The 24,060-nt window shown below is 39.7% G+C and overlaps 1 protein-coding gene across 2 annotated transcripts in view; it reads left to right on the top strand.

The window, feature by feature from the left end:
- Nucleotides 1-24,060, top strand: part of FARS2 (phenylalanyl-tRNA synthetase 2, mitochondrial) — a 233,900-nt gene that overhangs the window by 121,403 nt on the left and 88,437 nt on the right. For both annotated transcript variants that reach the window (XM_048309888.1, XM_048309880.1), the window contains one exon: nt 15,294-15,454. In XM_048309888.1, coding sequence (XP_048165845.1) covers nt 15,294-15,454 — 161 coding nt within the window. The remainder of the gene's footprint in view (nt 1-15,293; nt 15,455-24,060) is intronic.

Here is a 24,060-nt window from a genome sequence, read left to right as displayed (position 1 = left end):
CATAAAGAACTGTGCTACAAAAATGCTTCATAAACATTAGTCTCTCAGCTGTGCGTGGTTCTTGTCCTCCACTCTGCACTGCTCCATCACTGCTGGAAAATTATTATCTTTTATTGTTTAATTCCCTTTGGGTTTGAGATAAGCCAGATGGTGAGGTTGCCTTCCAGGGGAGTTTTCTGCTTTGCATTATCAATTTTCCAATCCCTTACTAGTAATGGAGGAGTTGCAGCATGTAATCCCCTTTGGTCTAAATGGTTTTACATACCTATGTGTTGATTTGATAATTCCTATTATTTCTATCTTTAATTTCAATTAAATTTTTGTTTGTTTTCATCAGGATCTACTTGATTTGAGTGAATTATATCAGGATTATGATAGAAAGTATTGTATTCTTGGCACAGGTTTCCGCTTTCCAAAATATTAAAGCGAAATCCAAATAATTATTTCTAAAGATCTAAGAAAATAAGGCAAAACATACTGTTTAACATTGTTTTCAGGAACTGCGTAGATTTTATAGGATGTGAAACTCAGCAGTTTACCATGTTAGCTGATCCTTTGCAAAATTCAGTGTCTTGTGTAATTGGACATATGGTATCTTTAGTAACTTTTGGGAACCCCTAAAATCTTGTTGACTGTAAGGATCCCACTGCAATATTCTGCAGTAAAGGAGTGTGTGAGGCCGTGTGTGGAGTTTTGTTTTCATTTAAAGAAAAAAACCCTGTTGATTAGTGGGTTCTAACTCTAAGACAAAGAGGTCTTTAAATGTGTAATCAATTATTAGACCGTTTGGCTAAATGGATGGCCGGAACTTGTTAGGTTTCACAATCCCCAGAAGCCCAGGAATGGGCACCCAAAATCAGACAGCTTGTCTTAAAGGAGATTTTGCAGCACTTCTCTTTCTCATCTGTGAAATGATGCCATAATCCCAAGAGCTGTGTTAAATATTAACTTGTTTGTCCACTTTGCCTTGAAATGATGAAGTGCTCCATAAATAACAAGTGACATTTATAGAAGTTCTTCTGATTGTGCTTTCATGAGGAAGGTAAGCCAAAGATGCTGCTTAAAGGATGTTGCCATATAAAAAACCCAAATAACATGCTTAACCATTCACTGCATAAGGTTTGCATGTAAATGACCTCAGGGTGTGTTAGTTTAAAATGTAATCTGGCGAGAAAGAAAATCACCCTGCCATATTTTGCCTCCTTTTTTCTTTTTTTTTTGGCAATATTATGATACAATCTTCCAGGGTCCTTTTATTTTGTAGCCCACTGGAATCATGTGTAATTTCTGTGTATGAAATTTTCTATTAAGGTTACTACTTTGGGCTTTCTCTTAGCTGAAAATTCCTCCTTAGCAAAGATAGAGCATGATTTTTCTAGTAAGAATTATGAGCACACACACACAAAACCATCCTCACAGAACCATGTATGTCTGAGGGGATCTCTTAAGCTCTGTGGTCCAGCCCCCTGCTCAGCACAAATCCAGACAGAACAGTTTGCTTGGGCTTTGTTCAGTCACGTTTTAAATTGCTCCCAGCAGAGCCTGTACCCATCTATCACTGCAGTGAAGTGAGCTGTCCTGTCATGTCTGTAATCCTGGTGAGGTCATGGCTCTGGAACTGTGCTCAGACTTTTAATTCCTCCTGTTTGCTTCCCTTGCTGCGTGCGTGTGAATTTGGCTTTCAGGAGAGAGGCAGAGGATTCCCAGAGCTGGTCGTGCCACTTTTTAAAACACCTGTGGGTTTCCATTGCCTTTAATATTAGCAAGATCCCTTGCCCAGCATAGGGAAGGGTTCAGAGCCCGTGGTGCTAGAGTACAGAGTGAGTAATAGGATTTGAGCTGATTCAGCCTTTATCCACAGCTATGCTGATATAACTTCTATTTAGAAATGCTGTTATTCAGTAAGTTTCAGTGGGTATATGTAGATAAACTGATTATCTGTTCAGATACTTCCTTACAAGATGTACAAATGTGCATCAGCTGTTGAAAGGTGACCCCTCTGTGTTTTTGTTTTGTTGCTTTTTCTTTTTCCATTTCCTGAGTGAGGGAGAAAGTTAGGAGGGAAGCGAGATCTAAGGCTGCTTTGTGCTAGAAAATTTGATGATATTTGCTGTAAATATGGAATATGGTAGTTGCGATAAAAAAAACTTAGAAAAGCGCCATTAAAGTAAAATGCAAAATAAAAAAAAAAAAACCCAAAAAAACCCTGCCTTGTGTATTCTTTTTACCTGAAAAAATATACTAAGAAAAAGACACTGTATGTTTCTGGAAAGGGATGAAGAAACTCCAGATGGCTGTTTAAAAAAAATACAAATTAAAATGGGGGTGGAGAAAGTCAAGAAGAAACAGTTTCTATTGACTTGTTCTTTCTTTTTTGGAAAGGTCACTGAAAATTTACACAGTGACAAAATAACAACCCAATTAGTATCTGTCCTGTAAGACTAAATGTTAATTTATTTCAGATTCTCCTCTATTGACAAGTGATATTCAAGATGGACTTCTCTACATGAATGCAGGGCAAAAATTACCAGACCAGTTATGAGTTTCTATAGCAATTTCTGTCAATTTTCAAGCTGTAAAGAAAAAAGATATAATTAAAAGCTATCTGTATGTTTATTTTGTAGAAAGATTATTTTAATTATATTCCTGATAGCTATAAAAGACAGAATTTGGTAATAAGAATTAATTTTAAAAGCACAGCATCCCCTTTATCTAGTGCTTAAAAAAAATTCCAGTGGAAAATACTATTTCATTAATTGTCATTACATAGGAATTACAGAATTGGGGGGGGTCTAACATTTCCTTTATCATTCATTTCTTTAGGTGTCAGTGGCACTACCTTTACAAAATTAAATTCAGTGCATAACAAGAGATTAATTACCAACTGTGAAAAAGGAATATTATCTAGAGAACTAGCAACTTTTTTAGAGAAAGGAATCTCTTTAATAAGGGGACTTAAACTGCAGTTCTTCAAATTAGCAAGAGAAATTATCCTTCTTATATTCCAGAAAGAAAAGTAGATAAATAGTCTTCTCTGATAATTCATTTAAATATTTTAGCAGTGAATTAAAATACCATCTAATCAAAGCAGTATCCTTTCATTTACGTTCTATGCTTATCAGAGTATTTACTTTCATCCAGTCCATAAGGAAGACACAAAACTCACTGGGTGAAGGTAGGATCTTTCCCACTGATTTGCTGTGATACTGACACAGACAGAAAACACACTTGGGCACATCTCTCTATCCGTGCCGAGACAGTGGTCTGTCTTCCATGCCCCTGCTCTGTGCATGGAACGAGGTGATAGTTGGTGAGGAAGGAACTGCACTGAGCTCTCCGTGTTCGTTTTTTTTCTGTTGACTTCAGTGGGCTTCAGATTATGTACTGCTGCAGTTTTGAGTTAACTTCTAGTGAAGTCTAATTGTATCTTTGGCCCATCTTATTTGCAGGTTTGTGTGCTCATTGAAGGAGACTGTTGTTTTGGGGGGAAGTAAAAAGACATACAAGAAGTGTGTGTCTGTGTTCAGTAAATAGTACTGTGTTTCTCAGAGGCTGGGCCTGTGAGTGAAGCAGAGCACTACTGGGGTGGAGAGTTCAGACACATTCATCCCCAGGGATTTAACTCTAGTTTCCTCTCAAACTTGCAGTGTGGTCTCTCGTGACTCTGGTTCCATGACTTGCTGTCAGCTGGACTCCTCCAGTGTTCACCGTGAGGTGGACATGGCTGAGTCAGGCTCTCCGCAGTTCAGTCTAGGGCTGTAGGCATCCATCAGCACTTCCCCAGGACACAGGAGGCTTGCTCCCTTGAAACTTTCATGCTGTGTCCCAATGAGACAGAGAGAGAAACCTTTATGTTTGGAAAGCCATCATCCTGGGCAGAACAGGATGAGGGGAGGTTAGGAGTGTTTAGGAAGCAAAGGACATTGCTGAGTTTGCTTCTTCTCCTGTGAAGGACCACATCTGATTCAGTTTCCAGGATAATCATTCATCTGTGGATGAATTTGAACTACTTTGTGGAGGATACTGCTCTTACAAGCATCTGCCTCACTAAGACAGTAGTTGGAAGGCATGAAATGGGTGCCTTTAATGACAGCAGGAAAGAACACTCTGTGCCCTTGAATGCTGCTCTGCCAATTCTTCCTTCCTGAGGAAAAAAGTTCCCAGTTGAGTGTAGCAACGTCTTTGAACTTAAATTTTTCACATATGCCCACTAACTGTGTGCTTTTTGTTGTCCCAGTGCCTGACTTGAGACCGTGGAGTCTGATTTGCCGAACTGTCAAGCACTCATAGCTGCAGCTATAGTAATAGGGAGCTGTACTTTGAACACATTAAACCCCATGACCTACTTGGTGCTCCGAAATACTAGGCCCCAGGTATGTCAAATTCAGAGCAAAATTAATAGATGCTTTTGATCTTAAAGTGCCCAAGTTCCAGCTTCAATACAGGAGGCACTAATACTTGCCCAAATCACAAAGACATGCAGAAGAAGAAAAAAATAAGTCTAATATTTTGCAAACATTTAAATATTGTGGAACTGAATGCTTCATTGGGAAGCTCATAAAAGAAAGAATGTGTCTTCAGAGCTCGGCTTGAATATTGCTCAGTGCAAGAAGCACTTGGGGTACATGTTCAGCAATGCAAGGAATGCAAGCAGGGACCATTAACCATTGTCTCTTCTCTGTGCTGAACAGAGCAAACTCTCATGGAAAGATTGATACTTGCTTGTCTCACTGTAGATGGCATCGTAATGTATTGCTGAGAGCATTTTAGTGTTCCTCAGGCAACCTTAATTCTACTTTTTCAGAATATCTGAATGTTTCATTGAAACACCAAGTGTTGTGTTAAGGCTCACTTTTGTGGGCCATTTTCTGGATGTTTTAAATTGAAAACTGAAAAATGGAAGTATTCTGTTGTATATCATCACATTCTTATGAGTCATCAGTGTAATATAATTACAAGTATTGTAGAGTAATTCTGTGTGTACATACCTCTATTACATATACAAAATATTAGATAAAATTTGAGGGGTTTATCAGCCATGAGCTGGCAGAAGGGGGTTTTACCCCTTGTGTGCCGACACAAAGAAGCCTGGAGGTCAACACTGAAACCCCACTGGAAGGCAGCACTGAGTGCCCAACACACAATAAAAAGGGGTAGAGCTCCTCACCCAAAAGGGGCTGTATCTTCCTGTCGCTGTTAAGCAGGCACACAGGCAAAGAAGAAAGAGAGGGGACTCTCCGTATGTCTTCCACGCAGGTTTATTCCACTGAAATGACAGGGACGAAGAGCCAAATCGGTAGGAGGGTGTTGCGGCTCCTCCTCCTGCCATGTAGTCCTGGGAGAGGGGCCCTGGGGGGGGAGACATGGGGTTTCCCTGCCCCTGCTCAGCCTCATTCCCATTGGTTGGTTTGTGTTCCCCTGCGCAGGCAAGGACCCTCGGGTCCCGTGATTGCAGCAGTTCCTCGGCAGATCCCGGCCATGTGGCTGGAGAAATAAACATCTCTGAAACACCTATCAAGAATTGGTCCATACATACTTCTTTTCCACGGGCCTCCTTGTCTGATACACGTGTTGCAGTATCCCCACTCTAACAGGCGGGTGCAGGGATCTTATACTGAGTACAAGATAGGCGGGGAGAGGGCTCTTAAGCAATGATATGAGGGTAAGTAGGCGGGGTTGACAATGAAGGGACCAATAAGGACACTGCATAGGAGGGACTTAGGGAAGGAACCAATAGGGTGTCGAGAAACAAAGAACTTTCTAGAACTTATACATGTTAACGAAAGGAAATGCATAAACATAGCCTCATACATCAAATAGGGAGGGTAGAACATTAACCAATTGGGAGGAAACATGCAAATGAAAGAACAAGGGGATTAGGGGTTCTCACCATAACTTAGAAGTGGGGTGCTTAAACTTGGGACTCTGACCGCCACTGTTTGCTATCTGTGTTTCATGAGTGGTCAGGGTGTCTGGAGCCATCTGGACTGCTGCAGAAATTGAGACTTTATATGAATATAGTGGGAGAAAGATGGGGTGTTTTTCAAATAGCTGTAGAAGAGCTTTATGTGGCATTTTTTGCGTTTTTTGAATCTTTCTTAAGGAAAAATCTTTCCTCATTTGGAGGTCAATAAAGCTGTTATGTTTTGGGCTGTTGGCCCCTGTGTAATGGTGTAAACTGTTCTGTAGAGTACATAACACCTAGGCAGAGAGTAGTTGCAGGGCCATCCTGCAACCCATCCCTCACTTGCTTGTGTATGTTTCCATCTTCTTGTACATGCCTTGTCAACTGCATGGCAAGAGTAAGCAAGAAGCCTCTGCAAAATATACAGCTAATGTGCTTTCATGAGTTATTTCAAGGACTTCAAACAAAACCTTTTCTTGTGTCTTCTCCTAAGCTCTTCTTCTATAGTTTAGATGGGACTTCACAATGTTTCATTTCTTTCAACTCCAATAGCTGGTAATATTATATTGTGTGAAGCTCCTTCAAGCACTTTATGCCAAATTTTAATGTAATTTATGTCACTTTTTAAAGAAATCATTGTACTTCAGAGAAAAAAAGTACTGCTGCCAGGACTCATGAATTTTGTACAAATCAGAAAGTAAATGAAAAAGAGTTACTTTGAGCTTTAAGGAACAATTACTTCATCTTCAACATTTTTTGTCAGCTCCTTCATATGGAGATGGTGGCTTAATTTAAAAAATAATCACTATCTTAAATGTTCTAGTCATATGCAAGAAAAGCATGGAGGTCTGGCTGTGGTCCTGTAGTACTACTGATGAATGACTTGAAATAAATTACATATAATTTTTTTTTTTTAAAGTGGCTATAGGCAATTTGTGTGGTGCAGGAAGAGGGAAATAAGGACAGGGGAGTACTTGAAACATAATTTCCATTGCATCTGTGTCATATGAGTACCGAAATCATGAGGGAAGTTGCTAGAAATGAGGAAACTAATTAAAAGAAATCTGAGAGAGAAATCTAAAAGAGATATTAACATGACATGATTGCTCCAAGATGAAAGATTTTTGTTCTTTTCCTTGTAATTATACAGCGATGCGTGTTTCATGGTAAAACTTGAAGCTGAAATGGATATATAGGGTCAAATTAATCCGATCTGATTTACATGCCTAAAAGTTAAGTGTTTATCTCTACATTTCTTATGATAGAGTGAATAATTATTTGTGGTATTCTCTCCCTATTTACAGTAGAACTGAAGGATCTGGTTTAGACCAGATACTTTGCAATGTGTCATGGTGAAGTAGCCAACAGTATTCCCCAGAATTATGCTGCCTCTTAGCATCTTCTTGCAGATACCTCTGCATCTGCTTGGAAGTCTCCCCAAATCCCAAGAGAATATATTAATAGCCATCAAGTTGTAAATATCAGGTACGACTTCAAAACATAAACCGAGTAGGAGGAAGAACTCTTTTGCCTCGAGTGAAACCCTTCAGTTCCTGCCCCAGAAGAGCTCTGGACATGGCAGTGCCATTCCACAGAGCCACTGGGCAGGTGTAGGGTTTGACGCAGCTCAAGTCCTGGTGATACATTTCAAAGGGTTGTTGCTTCACACAAGTCAAGCAGTGCATTACAAGCTAAAGAAACTAATTTGTAAGTTCAGGTTTTGCTCCGAGTGTTCCTGGGAACATGAAGATGAGAGAGGAGACAGGAGATTTTAGGCCCAGGAGGAAGACCAGGCTCACTATGTCTTTCCCTTAGGCACAGAACTGAGTCTCCTGAGGTGTCTGTCTGTGCTACAGCTACATACTTTCCCTTTTATGCATACCTGTGTACAAAAATGTACCAGAAGACTAGTTAAGCATCCATGGCTTTGTTATAGGTGCAGATAAAGGTATTTGCAGGTGTCCAGGTTTGACAAATGCCAGCTGGAAATACTGGACTCAGGAGCAGTATGGAGAGAAATGCAAGAGGGCCCTTTGTGAGAGTCTTCAAATCTGTTTGCTAGTGTCTGGAATTACATGTTTAAATCATATCTATGTCTTTAATAGCATGAGACCTACTGACAGAAAATATTTTGTTCAGGAACATGCAATGGTTGAATTTTTTTCAGATGGGGGATCAATGAGTAGAGATGGGTTGGGAAGCCAGTCATTCTGAAGAGCCCTTTGTGAGCAAAAGCAAGAAATTTCCTTCAAGCTGTTGTAGCACAGAGCTGATGGAGTAGTTCTCTAGTAAGATGAAAGGAAAACTGGGAGCAGTGCTTCTGAACAAAATGTTTCCATGCTGTGCTATGTGACAATGCATTTAAGTACACCCAGACTCTTTATGTTGTGTTTTTAAAAAAATAAATAAATTGTATGTACCGAGAACATTGTCAGAGCTGTTATGAAACACATGTAGTGGAATTCATTGGAGTTCATTGGATTACAAATGCTGCACTTCAGTATGAAATCTTCTTGTAGCTTTACCATTAGAATTCTAAAGAACTATTGACAAAGATTTTGAAATTCAATGTTTTACATTTATTATGTGTCTTACATAAATCATTCTAGGAAAGAAAGGGCTATTACCCCAACTCCAGTTATAAGGCAAGTGATGCCTAAGTGATCATAAGGCTTTTCATGTCTTTCTTCCCAAGAATGAGTTTGTGGCAGAGGAGCTAAATCATAAACCTTACCTGTCTATTATTTTTACATATTGTAAAACCAAGGAACCCCAGTCATAAGCTCAAGGCTTCTTTATGGTACATGCTGTAGGAAAACAAAATACGGTATCAGTCCCTGTCTGTGGAAGTTGAATTTATTGTGCAGTGTCAAGCTTTCAGAGTAATCATGGGAGTGTGCTGCTATCAGCTGAACACATTTTTTAACCTTTTTATATACATACAGGTGTGCTGGCTGTTCTGATTCTTCAACAGGAATATCAAACGTGCTGAACAGTGTCCTGTGCTATGATAGATAAACTGCTACTTCGGCATCTTTTGAGGATGTCTTAATCTCTTGAAGATTGTCCCACATTGTGATGATGTTTATGTTCTTGTTCCTTGCTCTGTCTGTTCTGTAAGAAAAGGCCACTTTGTAAGACACTAAGCAGTCAACTTTGGTGAAATTTTGCCAAGAAAATTGCATCTGGACGCAATGAATATATGTGAAGGGAGTTTGTCCAGCTGTACTTATACCCTGAAAAAATGAGATTCATAATTTCATTTCTGAACTGTATTGTAGGCTTGGTCTTTCTCTCAAGTGGGAGCCTCTTGTGTATTTCTTTATAGCATTTATTTTTTCAAATCTACATGGCCCAGTGTCTAGGGAGATTTAAAGATATTAGAAGATATTAAAAGGCCCAAACCCTCAAAATCCAACTTTGCCTGAATGAACAAAACATAAAGAAAGGAATTGGAGTTGCTTTTACATACAAAGAACAAAAAGAGCAATACTGTAGCCTGCAGGCAGAGCCAAGGGAAAAAGACCAAATCGGTCTTTTTTTTGCTCTCTGACATAAATTAGGACAGCAAATTGCACTGTCATCCGTGGGAAATGTTCAGCCTTGAGACAGGGATAAGGAAAAAAAATCTCAAAAACTAAGCAAGCCATTTGTTCAGCTATGCAGGCTGAAATACAGAGAAAGGAAAACCATACACCATAAAAGTATTTATAGTTAATGACTAATGTCTTGTATTGCTCTTGGGACTTAAGTGGATACTTTATCTTACATAATTTGAAAGGCTGAATGCTATTGCAGGGTATGGTTATGAACTCTGAAAAAATATCCTAGGGTTTAAGTAAGATTCTGTTTAATGGTGGATTTGTCCTTGATTTTGTTGGGAATGCTTGGGAGGGCTTGCAGGAATGGGAGAGATGAACTCGGGCAAAAGTAGGAAGATGGAAAGGAGCAAAGAAGGAGGACTGAGAAATTCATAACTTCAGAAGCAGAAAGATAAAAAAATTGGAAGCTAAAAGTATCAGTTTGAGGTGGGAAAAAAATAGGGAAAGCTCCTCCTTGTTGTTGGTTTGGTTCACTCTTTCCTTTTCTTGCTAATCTAGTTTTCCTGTCGTCTTCTGCTCAGGTCATCCATTTCTCCCTTTCAGAAATGTTTTCCTCCCAGCTACTTAACCTGCTGTAATATTGGTAAAATGGTAGAATAAATGTTAACTACATATTAGAAGAAAGTACAATCTGGATGGCTTCCCTGGGTAGATTTTTTAAACAGGCTGTTCTTTTAGTATATACATAGATCTTTTGGTTATAGAACAAAAATAAACATAATTATTAAAACTTTCTCAAAGCCTTTAAAGTTCTTAGTTTTCAAATGGAGAGAACAGAACAGATCAGTCTGACCCAGGAGACACAGCTGTGGTCTCAAAGTGAATATTATTGTTAGAAAATTACTCCCCACATGAGATTTAGAAAGATAAGTTCTCTTTGCGTAGAATAGGCATAATTGAATGTTTACTTCTTTTCTTGAGTTCTTGAGGAGTGGCTTTCTTGGCATGCATGGTCTGAAAGCCAAGTCCTCATTTTAGGATGCAATTTAAACTGAATTGCACACAGGAGCCTGAATGCATCAATTTAACGGAGTTACAGGAGAACAATGTGGTGGTTTAGATTTTTGCTTTCACTGGAGAGGAGTTCAGAGAAAACTTTGGTAAACTTTTTAGCCTCAGCTGCTTAACATCCCAGCCACATGACCTTGCACTTTCAGAAGCTTTTCTCTGTTAGACTGATACCCTAGTATTACTTTTTTCCATGTAAAACTTTTGACTCCCAACATAAGAGAGTTTTATCTGAAATAATTTATGGAAATAATAAGGAAACAATTTAAAATAGCTTACTTTTAACACAAGTAAACATGTTTGCCTCATTGCTGTGTCAGTCATGTAGAATATGCATTCCTAGTCTCTAGAAATAAGTAAATATTTATTTTGCAGCCTGTTTTTCAAATTCCTGATTCATAAGCTGTCCTTTAATCACATACAACTCAAATGTGGGCCTAGGCATTTGTTTCCAGAACTTGTGATGTTTTGTGTCAAGTCACATGTTCATTATGTCTATAACTTACTTTCTATACAGTTTGCTACTGAAGCTGATTTGTTTTGTAAAACATGATGTGTAATCCTTGTGTCCTTGAGCATCTGTTTACCCCTCTTCCCACCATTTTAGTTCCAGAATTTGGTCCATTAACAGTCATAGTTTGGACTGAAAGAAGGAGATCAAATTCAGGTCTTTGCTTCTGGAACTCATCCCAGATTTCAGCTACTCATACTTTGGGTGCATTAATTTTTCTGCATTTGGTGAAGAACACCTTATATGCAGGCTGTTGTGTATTCATGATTTTGCTTCAATCCAAGATCAAAATTTAATTTCTTTCACTTCTCAGTAACTGCTGAGTATAACAATTTGAAGACCCAGTTAAGGCTCTATTGAAAGAAAGATTTCTTTATTGGCAGTTTTAGAGAAGTAGCAAAAATTTTTAAACAAAAGCTGGTATCGATACAAAAATGACTGGAATGTAAACCAAAAAAGCTTTGTCAACCTGTTACTAATACTATGTTGCAAAATGTGTCTTTAAATTGTTGTACAGAGCAGAATGTCTTGCCTCACACTCCTTGAGAGGGTGGGTATTTCTATCTGTGGGTGTCTCTGAGGATTCAGGGCAATATAATCCATGAATTCTCTCAAGTCATTATTTATGTCTTAGTGAATAATTAGGAAGATTCCCATCCTGACTGAGCAAATCTAACTTTCATTTAACATTGCTTTTTGGAGAATGACTTGATTGGTCTACGTTACATGTAAACTGATTCACCTGGGCTTGAAGCTTAAGTCCAGGAGAAATAGATAACGACTGTGAAGGAAGATAAGGACTCTTGAGCTTCTCTGTAAGACATAGCTGCAGTGATGCAACCTGCTGACATCAGATTTGGGCTGTCCTAGCCCCCAGTGTGGGAAGCCACTCAAACTGTTTTATCCTTTCCTCCTCCATCTTTGGCTACCTGACAAGCAAAGCTTTCAGCAATTTTCTTCTGGTGGGAAGTCAGATTTTTCATGTGAGGCAGCAGGAGCCTGGCAGTGTACAAATCTTTTGATGGCCAGTTGGGGAAAGCTCGTATGTCAGGAAAGCTTTATCTGTTGGGCTATGTTATTTCAAGCAGTGATGCTATGATTGCCCCACCAGGTCCCTGGAATCTGCTGCTTTGGCCAGGTTCTCATCAGAACCTCAACCTGCTTTTTGCCGCATTTTAAGCTATTCTGTGTTCACTCTTTCTGTCTTGTTGACTCACATTCACTTGACTTCTTTCCACAATAGTTGCCAAAATTTGGTGCATTTAAACATGTGTTTGTGTTCAGAAAGCTATGGGTTGCTCTCTCACTCAACAGGATGATTACTGGCACATTTAATTTCTAAGTCACCTGATCATTTCCAGTAAGAAATATGTTTAGAAGCATGCATTTATCTTACTGAGTCCCCCAAGGTAGCTGTTCAAATGCTTTAAGTCAATGCTGCATTGACTTTGAGCTTTACAAACAGAAAGTTGGAGAAGAAGTCAGAGACAAAATAACTAAGATTTAGAGTGCAGAGATTTCCTAGTGCTCATATGAGGAGGAATTTTAATAATCTGAATTTTCCTTTTTCTTTCAATTATTTTGTCTGAGTAGAGGTAATTCTTCACTGATACAGCTTTCACTGTGGACATTTGAGAAGTTTGTGGTGTGAAGGCTGATAATTGTACAAGGATCATCCAAAAGACAATTCGGTGAATATGTGTTTAATCATAGCTCAGATGACAATGCTCTGAGCTGCTACACAGATAGCAGAATCTCTTCGTCTGCTACGAAATGAAAAAAACTGTGATGTGTCCCAGTCCTTCTAAAAAACACCCCAAAAAACCAAGCAAGAAAAGCAGAACAGAAAAGAAGTTGCTGATATAAAATCAAGACATTCATTGCAGAATTAAAGTTCATAGCAAAAAAAAAGGTATTGTGAGGGAAAAAAGGTTACAATTAAAACCATTCTCACATCAAAATATTTAAAAAGCCCAAGTCCTAAACGTAAAGCTCTACTAATCAGAATATACACCTGTTCTTATCTTCTGTCATGTCTTTCTTTTTTCCTGTCTGATCTACCAGTAATCATCACTAATATGGGGAAGGAGGATCATCACCCCCATCATGTATACTTTACTAAGCATCTGTGAATTAATTAACACTAATGCTTAACCTGGCATCTTTAGGTTTCAGGTTTAATGACTCTGTCGAGATTAAGCATTGGCCATTCAGAACCCTCATGGATATTGCTCCTGGTGCTTTACTTTACCTCTGGAGGTTGGTCTACAGAAATGCCCATATGTATGTGAAAATCTGACACTTCTGAAATGAGTAAGAGTTCTGTCACTGAGGCAGGAGTTGCTGATCTAAGAAAGGCAAGCTGGAAGGTTAAAGAAGCAACACAATTGCAATGAATTGTCTTCCCTTCTTCATAGCCATACAAATGTAATTACTTTAATATACTGGTGTATGGAGAGAAATAGTACTTTCAGCTTGGAAGAGAAACAGTATATGGTTCATGCTTAAAGTCAGAGCTCAAAATCTCACCCAAACACAAATTTCAGTACCTTCTTTGTAGTCACTCTGCTTTCTCTAAAAATCAACAGTAGCAAGTTGTGCAGTTCTTCATGTAATGTAGCGTGGCTTGCAGGTTTCCAGACTTGGGTTAGCTCACAGTCTGTTGGTTGGCCTAAACACTGTTTTGAGCAGCTCTGCCATGAGGTACCTTTGGAGTTCACACCCAGTCCTCTATTTCATAGGACTTCCACAGTTCAGTTGACAAACTGTCTGCTTTCAAATGTCAGAAAGTGCAAAATCTTGCATTTGAGCACACGAGAAGGGACAGGCAGAATATCCTAACTCCTCTATGAAGTACTCTTATGAGCTAACTCCTGTGGTAATGCAGTACTGCTGATTCAGCAAGTGAGACACAGAGACGTTCTGCTGAGGACCTGTTATTCCAGAAAAATAGACAGGTTCAAATGAATTAATGGAATTGAAGTGATGACTGTGTCCCTTTTCCCAAGCTTGGTATGCCTCCCTCTATTTGAACAGAACTCAGGCCTGTTTAATCTCAGCATTGAACACAACAGGATAACTCAGGATGTTATCAGTGCCCAAATAACGGGAGTTGTTTCCTTTCTGATATCAGGGACAAAAGGGTCAGAAAGTAGACTTCTGCTTCTAGCCTTCTGCATGATGGTGAGGAAGCTACTGAGTTCAAAGTTTACAAAAAATTAGTTTAAATTAATACTGGTGGAGCTGCTGTGGCTCTGGTGCATAGCTGTGAGATGTGCAGTGATGTTGTGTGACTCAGGAGCACACTGCAAGTGCTGATGGTGTGGACTCAAGTCTGTCACACATGCATGCATCCTTTCAGCATGTGTGTTTGTTTAGGCATTTGTTTAAGTTTTTAAAAGCTCTGAGCCTTTGCCAGGGCTTCTGGGCTCTAAGCTTATTTCAAAATCAGTAGGATGATGGCTAAACATAGACTTAGTGTCTTGTGTTGAAAAAATCCCTGTTTAATGAATCAGTGCTCCTGCCCTGTAAATGAAGGAAGGTATGAATATTTACTTTCCTGACAGAAATGTTACATCATTAATATCTGTACAGATTTTCTTTATTAAGTATTCTTGTATTTTTATATTTAGTGCTGCATAGAAGAGCCTTATTTATGTGAGAGCAGTGGCTTTTCCCAGGAGCAGCAGCTCAGGAGTTCCCTGGTTGGAGGTGTGATGCTAATGCAACGGTGCCTCACATCCCATTGCTCTGTTTCTTCCAGAAGCCTCAAAAGAGGCAATTATGGTCCCTTGAAATGTTGGTAATGATGTTAATGCTCTATAGGCTTGGCTTGGTCTGTCAGACCAAGGAAAATACTCTGAACAGGGATTTCATGTTTACATGTCTTACAAAACACAGCTGAGCCAAGTGAGGAAGTGCTCAGCTCTAAGCACAGTAAAGGGTAATGATGTATAGCATTATGCAGCATTTCTCAAGCCTGTCTGAACCTTTGGACACAAATTGTCAAGACAGTGGCTTTGTTTTATTGCCACTTTTGGTTCCTGGACTCAATGATGTGCTTGCTCAGTCTTGCTGCAGTTTTTGATTTAAGTAGGATCTGTCCTGTAACCCTTAGATCTTTCATTTGGCAGTTACTTGGAAGATTTTCTGGTTTGCCATTTCACCTTTTTCTTTTTTTCTTCTTAATAAATAGGTGAACATTTTATCAGTAATTTTCCATGTTGTGAACTCTTGAATTTTTATCTTGTTTGTTTGTGTATTGCAGCTGGTGCTCAGGATAAAATTGGCTGGGCGTTTGGCTTGGGTTTGGAGAGGCTGGCCATGATCCTGTACGATATCCCTGACATCCGACTGTTCTGGAGTGAAGATGAACGCTTCTTAAAACAATTTATTGGGCCTCACATTTGGCAAAAAATAAAGTTCCAGGTAAAATAACATATATATGGTGATAATTTACTGTGAAGTATGCGTATCCCTAGTGAATATCACATAATTAAAATTCTGTGTCATTAAAAGATTAGGTTTTGATGCAACAGGTATACAGCTATCATGATTCTCTGATGTACTGCAATAAAATCCAGCTTTTGATAATAATTTTTTCAACCAGATAATGTTGTGAGTTCCTGCTGATACCCAGTCAACATCCCAGTTCTGAGTAATGCTTAAGCACATATTTAACTTATAAATATATCCAGACTAGGGATTGATTTAGGCCTGTGGTTTGTTTATGTTATGGTTTGGTTATGTCCTTGAGTTGTGTCCATAATTCTGTTTCATTATAAATATGTGTTTGATGCAAAGCATTCAAAGATCATAACACATTCTCAAATTTTCCCATTGTTTTCACTCTACAATCATTGAAGTCAGTGTGAGTTGCAATGTTAACCTTTGGCAAAATGCTTTGTGGATGTGCCTTGCCATCTTCAATGTCAGCTCTTTTCTCCTGGCTATTGCAGGGAGCTTGTATTTGTTTTGTAACTCCTCTGCTGAGGTGATTTTTGCAGTTAGCAACCTCATCTTGCTTTTTGTACTTGCAAAGCAATCAGGCATAACTGGATTGAGTGGAAATGCTACTTCCATAATACTCTTCAACATGAGCATGGGGAGGTTCAAGTCAGGTGGTGTCAGCTGGTCTTTGGGGGAATTGAGCTGACACAGATGCTTGATGAAGTCTGAAGTGCTAAAGCAGTAAAATACTTTTTGCAGCTGCCTTTTGTTTGGTTTCTTTGTGTAGAGATTGATTATGTTTAAGAATTGTAATTATAAAAGGGGAAATCAACAGTGATAAATGACAATTGAGTAGTCTCCACGTCAAATCAGTAGAGCATCCATTGACTTGTTTTTATTTCATGGCAATTCTTACACATGTTCTTTGGTAGAGTCAAAATAGTGTTTGAGATAAGTTTGGCAGATAGTTTTGGATTTTTTGGTTTGGGTAGGGGTTTGGGGATTTTTTGGTTGGTTGGGTGGGTTTTTTTGGTTTTTTTGTTTAGGGATAACTGGCATTAGTGCATTCAACTTGTAGTTAGTTGTCTTACAGAAAGACATGTTTTTGCCACTGTTCCTGAAGGTGTGTCTGCTTGTGGGTTTCCTTGATTTCCTACAGCATGTTTGTTGTTGTTTTCAATAAGAAATGCTCAAGTCTCCTTTTCAGCCCCTATCTTTCTGATTGGCTTTGTTCCTGAGGTTGTGGCTTGGTTTATAGATTGCAATCTGATGGAGCTAAGATGAGATTTCTTGCTTGCTTTAACATTGTGGATCCAAGCTTCAAACTGATATTAGCAGTAGATTGGGCTTTTGGGGAAAGGCCCAGATTGTTGGAATGCTATGGACTGATGTTGAAGGTAAGGCAAAGAGAGGGCTGGGTGTCTGGCTTCTCTAAGTTGCATATAGTTTTCACGTTCAGTTTTAGTTAAGTCAGGTGTAGTGAAGCAATCTGAAGATGTCAGAGGCACAGGTTACTGTGGATAAGCTCAGAGGAAAGTACATGGTTTCTAGGAAACTAAAAGTGATTTTTTTTTTTTTTTTAATTGGTGCTGTTTGGTAGCCTTAGTTTGGGTTCTTTCTCTCTTCTAAAGAAAGGGTATGGCCAATGTTTTAGAAACAGATTTTTTCTCAGTGTCAAGAACTGCTTAGGGACTTTTTAGTTACTATTTCTTTTTTATTTTATTTTCATTCTCTTTTTGCCCTTTTTTCATTCCCCCCCCCCCCCCCCCCCCCTTCTCTTTTAATACATACATACACCTACCGAACTTGGATGTTTCATCTTCAATTTTGGTAATTCTCCCCAACTCTTAGTTTACATTTTTTAATCCTGTATCTTAATATAAGAGACTAGAGGCAAGCTTGGGTTTTTGTTTGAAAGGAACTCTGTATTCACCTTTCATCTGGTATGGCACATTCAGCTCTTTTGAGCTCTATGCTCTACATACTTCTAGTACATACTGGCATATCTTTTTAAAGGGTTAATGACCCTTCAAATGAAAATACTGTGAAATACTCTTTGGTGCTACCATAAGATCTCCAGTTTTTTCTTCTGTTCTATGTTATTTTTCAGGTATGCTGTAAAACCAGGTTAGCAGACCTTCTGTTCCTGTTTACTTTCTAAAGAGTCATAATTAATGAATCACATGGTTTATGGTTTATTCATATGGTATTTGAAAGAAAACTTTTAGCCTGTGTTCCAGTGTTGATGTTGTAAGAAATCTCAATGGATATTATAAAAGTGTCAGATTTTCTGCATGCAAGGCCAAGCAGTACTTTTCAGCCTGACCGAACTGAACAAAGACAGACCAAGCGTTTTGAGAGCTTTTCACAGCAGAAATTGAATCCTGCAGCTCAGAAAGTCCGGGTAAATGTCCATCCTTTTTGTGCTTAACTGAGATAGACCTCTCAACCTTTGGGTACTCCTCCAAATCCTTTCTTATAATCTGAATATGATCCACCAACATAAATATTTTTCTTTTTGTTCATTAAAACATTCTTCAAATATGAAGTTCACTCTGCATAGCAGTAACCTTTAGCTGGGCTAAATATACTCTTGCTTAAAAACTGAATTTAATTGGAGCATTTTCTTGGGACTTAGAGTATATATCTTGTGCCTTTTAACAGCCTGAATGTGTCAGACTTTTCCCTGTATCATCAGTTGCTCAGTACATGTGTGCAGGCTTCAGTAGGTCAAAAAGCTGCTGGGAAAAGCTGACAGTGCTTGTACCACTGTGGCCACTCAGCACAGCAGTGTTAAGAGTGCTTCTCCCCACAGATTAGATTATTGCATGGACTTGGATTAGCAAATCACTCCAGATATAATTTGACACAAGTCACAGCAGTGTGGGGATCAGGCTCTGGTAACTTGCCTTCTATTGTTTGTGTAGGGCTGTGAAAAGCTCAGGCCGTGAAAAGAAAGGCTGAGGATAGACAGGGCAGGAAGGACCAAGAACCTGCAAGGCACAATGTAATAAAATAAATGGCTCGGTCCTGATCTGGTCTGCTGTATTAGATCTCTGTATGTCAGGGCCTTGAGCACAGTTCCCTGTGATTGCTTTCTGATTTATGCTGAGCCAGCATTCTGTCCTGGGCTGACGTTTTGAAGCCGCTTCATTCCTTCGCCGCCCGCTCAATGCCCCGGGACGCTGCGCCCTTACCGCGGGCCGGGGCCGGGCGGGGCCGGCGCACCGAGTGCGGGGCGGGCGAACGGCCGGGCCCAGCGGCTCAGGGCAGGGAGCGCGCCGGGAGCGCTGTGCTGCTCTCCGGGTTTCCTTTGTGTTCCGGCGAGCAGGAAAAAGGTTCTGTTGGGTTTTTTCTTGTCCTTTTTTCCCCCTTTCCTGCCCCTTGCCTCACTGCCTCCTTTCCCTCCTCGCCGGTCCGGGGAGCCTGCAGGGGCGGCCCCGGCTGGTCCGAGCCCGGGTGTCTGTTCTCTCTCCAGGAATTTGTTGTATTTAGAGGTTGTTTTTTTTCTCCCTGTTCTACCCTGTTTTGTTTGGCGTTAATAAGTAATTTGGTTTTTTCACTTTCACTTGCTGTGACCCACTTGTCTTATTGGTGGAGGAAAAAGGAAGGCCCTTTTCCCTTTAGAGAACACACTCATTCCGGAGTGTTTCCTCCTGAAGTTTTGTCTCCAAAACCGAGACACATTCTTACCAAAAACAAAACCCCAAACGAAAAGTGTCCATGGGCTGACGACTCTCAAGGAAAGATACAAAAATGAAATGACATTTAGAGAAAGAAGGCACTCACAGTTCAGATGTAGTGTGGTGTGCCCAGAGCTCTTGATTAAGAAGAAACGTCTGTGGCAGCAGGATGGATCCTGGAGCCTCCATCATTTTGCTACCGTGGCGAGCAAGTGGCACATCATGTCAAGTGACTCCTCATGTGTTCTCCTTTCACAAAGTCACTTTCATTTGCTGCTGCCGGTGTCACTGGCTGCTGTTGTTTTAAATAGTTGTTTATTTTGATTGCAGATGAGCCTTGTGGCCAGCGCTGAGGTCAAGGAGAAGCATATTTATGGCTGTTCTAAGGGAAGCAGTGGTACAGAGGGGATCTGGATCAGATTTTTAGCAAAACTGCAGACTCCCTCTATGAGATTATGGGAATTGCTGTCTTCTTTATTTCCTAATTTCTACATGATCTGTACTATTCTGCAATATCTGCAATAAGCCTAGCACCACCTATTTTTACCACCCCTTCCATCATCTCCAGGGCCTACTCCTTCCTAGTATCTGCTGGAACATGCAGTCTCTCAAAATTCAATTCCTTCACAATAACCTGGTAGCTTCAAAACTCAAAATAATAGACTTTCTAACCAGGTTCCTTTTAATGGTGCCAGAATAGACAAAGCTCCTGGAGCAGCTCTGTTGGGAGGCCTGAGGAGATAGTAGCCTTTGGCAGTGGGGTGAGGAGACTTGACAAACAACTTGAATTGACACTGTTCACCTCCTGCACAGCTGTGGCCAGAATGGTGTCTGTGGCCCTAATCCAGGATGCTCTTTCTGCTTTGAAAAGTGAACAGTCAAGGACAGCAGAGATGAGGAAAAGTACGTAGTCAAAAAGATGCAGTTGTGTGGAAAGAAGCAATTCGTTGTACTGGAAAGGAAATTTAAGCAGGCTACTCTTCCTCCTGTGCAAGATAGCAAAGGTTGGGCCCGCTTGCTCCCATTTGCCTTTGCTCAGTGTGCTATAGGAATTAAGCTCCTGTTCTAATGACAAAGGATTTACACAGTAGCCCAGTTTGTGCTGTTTGCTATGTATGTGAGCCCTCTCGTTCACACCATTAGACAGTCCAACTTTTCTACCTTACTGTGCACTTTCCAGTTTTCAGGGACAGTCATCATCCCTGTTCATCTTTCATGTGCGCATGCCTGATTGTTGCTGGGAGACACAGAGCTTTTCCTGAAGCTCTAGAAGATGCTGAAAATAAAATGCACTGTCAAGTGTAAGGGAAAACTTCAGCAAATTAAACCGTCCTAGTCTATATCCTTTATTCCATGCTTGAGAAGGAGAGCATCTAGAGTACATGCCATGCATTTCAACCATTTTGATCTTATTACATTCGCTGCACAGGGTGGGTCTGTCTGATCCATCATTAGTATGCTACTCCATATAAATTGTATTTATCTCCGTAGTCTGTGATTAATGTTATTTTGAAATAAAAATTAAATAGATTCACTGGTTGCTGCATTTTCAGATATTTTTCATCAAGATTAGGTAACTCCATGCTAAAATGGTTACTCATTTATTATGTTTGTTTTCTAATAGTGCATCTATTAAAGCCAAATATTAAACTATTAGTATGTAAATTTAACGTGGATGTTTGAACAAATAAGGTATAGCTTGAACTGTGACTTATTTTCTAATTCGTTTTAATGTAATTGAAGGTATATAATGTGTGTGTCTGCATGTGGAGGTACAATGGAGAATGATGATGTAGCAGAAACATTTTACTGGCATGACTTTGGGAAGGTTGAATTTCTAGGAGTGACTTACGTAGATCATCTTAAATGAACATCAGGAAAACCTTACAGTGCTGTGTATCATCTCAGGTTTGTCTGTATGCTCTGCAGAACACCGTGAAACCCCTTTTTTAGTGTTGGATATGCATGGAAAGCAAGCAAAAATACCTTCTTCATTGCAGAGATGCTGCACTAAGCTGCACCATTGGGTTAGAAATCGCTTGATCATCAAGTCTTCTCATCAGGATGTTATACCTTGTATCATTTGTAGGTAGTGCTGGTATTGAAGCTCTGGGAACCTGAGCCCTCTGGCCCCAGCCAGGCAAAGTACTGAAGCACATGCTGAGCTTTAAACTTGTGAGCAGTCCCATTTAAATCAATGGGATAGTTCCTATGCTCAGTCAAACATAACCCTAAACAGCTTCAGGTCAGAGATCTCCACACTTCCTGGGATCCAACTGAGAGTGATCAGCACCTTGCAGGGCTGAGGCAGTGAAAATCTTCAAAATGACTGTTTTAAGCAAGAAGAGTTTAATCTGACAAACTACAAACTTAATTTGCAAAATCTTTGTTCTAAACCAGTTTTACTGATCAGCACTTGGGTAAAAAAAGTGAACAAGCAAACATCTGGAGAGTAAACAGCACTTGAATTCCCATTCTTAACTAAAGAAAATTAGCTGAAAACACAGTAAGGAAAGAAGAAAGTAGGGGCTCGGAATGAGGAATGAGGAAATGAGGAAACAGGATGGACAGACACATGGGACTGAATACAAAAAACCCTAAGCCACCAATACACTGATATATGACAAAGTGAAAGGAACATAGAAGAGAGAAGTGCTGTTCTTCAGGCATTGGGGGCAATATGAAAAAGTCTGGTTTAAGCTTAAGTTGGGGGGGGAACGGGATGAAAAGGGAAGAAAGACACAGGAAAGAAGAGTAGGTTTAAGGCAAAAAACTGTTGAGACTGGTGCAGAAGTATTTTTCTAGATAGTCAGAAAGTTTTCCTGAGTTTTGTACTGTACATGTCTGTTCTTGATCTCCTTTCGAAAGATCAACAAGTTACGAGAAACCACAAAAATTATGACCACAAGCCATCAAAGCAAGTCTTTATTTTTAAGTATTATCATCAGTTTTGAGATGAGTGTGGGGGACTTCAGATTTTGCTTCTGGATTTGCGAAACACTTAGTGTGTCAGAACCCAGGCCCATGACTAAGGCTGCACTGAGATGATATTCATGGAATCACAGAATATCCTGAGCTGGAAGGGACCCACAAGGATCATCAAAGTCCAGGTCCTGGCCCTGCACAGGGCCACCCTAGAATCACACCATGTGCCTGAGAGCATATTACTGAAACTCTTAGTAAAAATAAGAACTGGCAAGGGATGTGGTTCCCAACAACCTTGCTGCTGCCTTCTGAGCTAATACCAATGATGCAGATTTTCTTGAAAACCCTGTTTCCATCCCTCCATCCACCCACCCAGTACAATCTAGTCTCACTGATAGCCTCCCATTGAACTTGAACAAATCAGCAATAGTTTAATTCCTTTCTGATTGTACTTTTCTAAGTAAATAAAATGAATAAATAAAAAATGTCAGTAGCCCTTTCTGCCTAGATTAGTTAGTGATATTTATCTTATGTACTATCTCCATCTGTTGTCTGCTGAAAGGGCAAAATAAATCCATTTCATCCATTTAGCAGCCACCTTGATAATAGTTGGATGTACAGAGAAGCCTATGAAATTCATTAGCAAAAACTGCACTCTTCCTCTCTTTCACCTATGTTTCTTGAAAATACTTTAAGTATTTCTATGTTGTTTTCACAGTCTTAGAATAGTTGAAGACTCTCATGTTCACCTCTGTTAACTTGTCTCATCCCCATAGCACATTCAGTTTAGATTTATCTGGTGGTGGCTCAAAGCAAAAAGCTGATATGAGCTGTTCTTTTTTGGATGTTAAGGAGTTTTCTGTTTTGTACAAAACTGTCACAGCTGGAATTTGTTTAGAGTGGGTGGAGTGTGTGTGTATATGTATATATATGTTCAGAGAGCAAAAATATTTCATCTTTATTTTCAGTTGTGTATGCTAACACACACTTTAATCACCAGGAAAATTTTCGTGTCATGGCAGGTAATTCTAAAACCTGGATGTAATTATGTGTTTCCTATATATTTTCAGTTATGTGAGAGGTCCAGGGCTTTACTAACAAACCTACCAAGTGCCATGGGGAATTTTGGAAGCTAGTAATGTGGGATACCCGTGTATCCACCTGATAGATGTCCTCTCTTTTGACTGTAGGTCCAGAGACAGCAGTTGAGACTTTTCTTCATTTGAAGGATTTTGGAGGGTTTGGACTGTCTTTACCACTCTTTTCCAGAACCTTGCTTCTCACAGTGTTAGGATGAGAAGCATAGTCTTTTTGTTCTTTCCCATGTGCCATGTTCCGCTGTGCTGTTCCACTTTGCTGTTCCACATGTACTGCAGAAGCCACTTTTGTGGCTACCCTGTGAGGTGAATCAGGGAGCTTTTCCTCTGCAGCTCCTTAAAGCTGTATCAATTCTGTGATCCACTTCTCACTGTTGCTTCATGCCATCAGCACAACTGGTGAGACAGCACTTTCATTTTTGGAGGCAGTATAGAAGGTGAGGGGTGAATACACCCAGCAGGTGTGTCCTCAGTAGTAGTGAAAGACATTCCCAGTAACTGAGAACAGACCACCAGGGACTTCCTTCTAATTTGTTTTTGAACAAAAAGAAGCTGCTGTAGCCTTGACTGCATTTTGCCTGCATCACTTCTACATGATGTAGAGAAAAAATGATTTTGCAGTTATGAATGCTGCTGCACTGTACAGTTACTGTCAGTAGAACCATTTTACTGCTGATATCTTTTTTTTCCTAGGCAGAAGCCAATGCACCCCAGTCAAAGTACACCTGATACTATCTAAATGATTACTTAGCAAAAACTGCAATAAGCTTAAAAAAGCAAATGTTACAGTGGTTTGCTCTGATCTCTAAACCTCATATATTTGCAATTTGACTGGTTGAGGCTCTTTGAAACAAATAGCTCACAAATGAGTAATTCTGAT

Source organism: Corvus hawaiiensis, chromosome 1, assembly GCF_020740725.1.
Source record: "Corvus hawaiiensis isolate bCorHaw1 chromosome 1, bCorHaw1.pri.cur, whole genome shotgun sequence".
Classification (NCBI taxonomy): Eukaryota; Metazoa; Chordata; class Aves; order Passeriformes; family Corvidae; genus Corvus; species Corvus hawaiiensis.
Note: the sequence above shows the minus strand (reverse complement) of the source record. Positions and strands in the feature narration are given on the sequence as shown.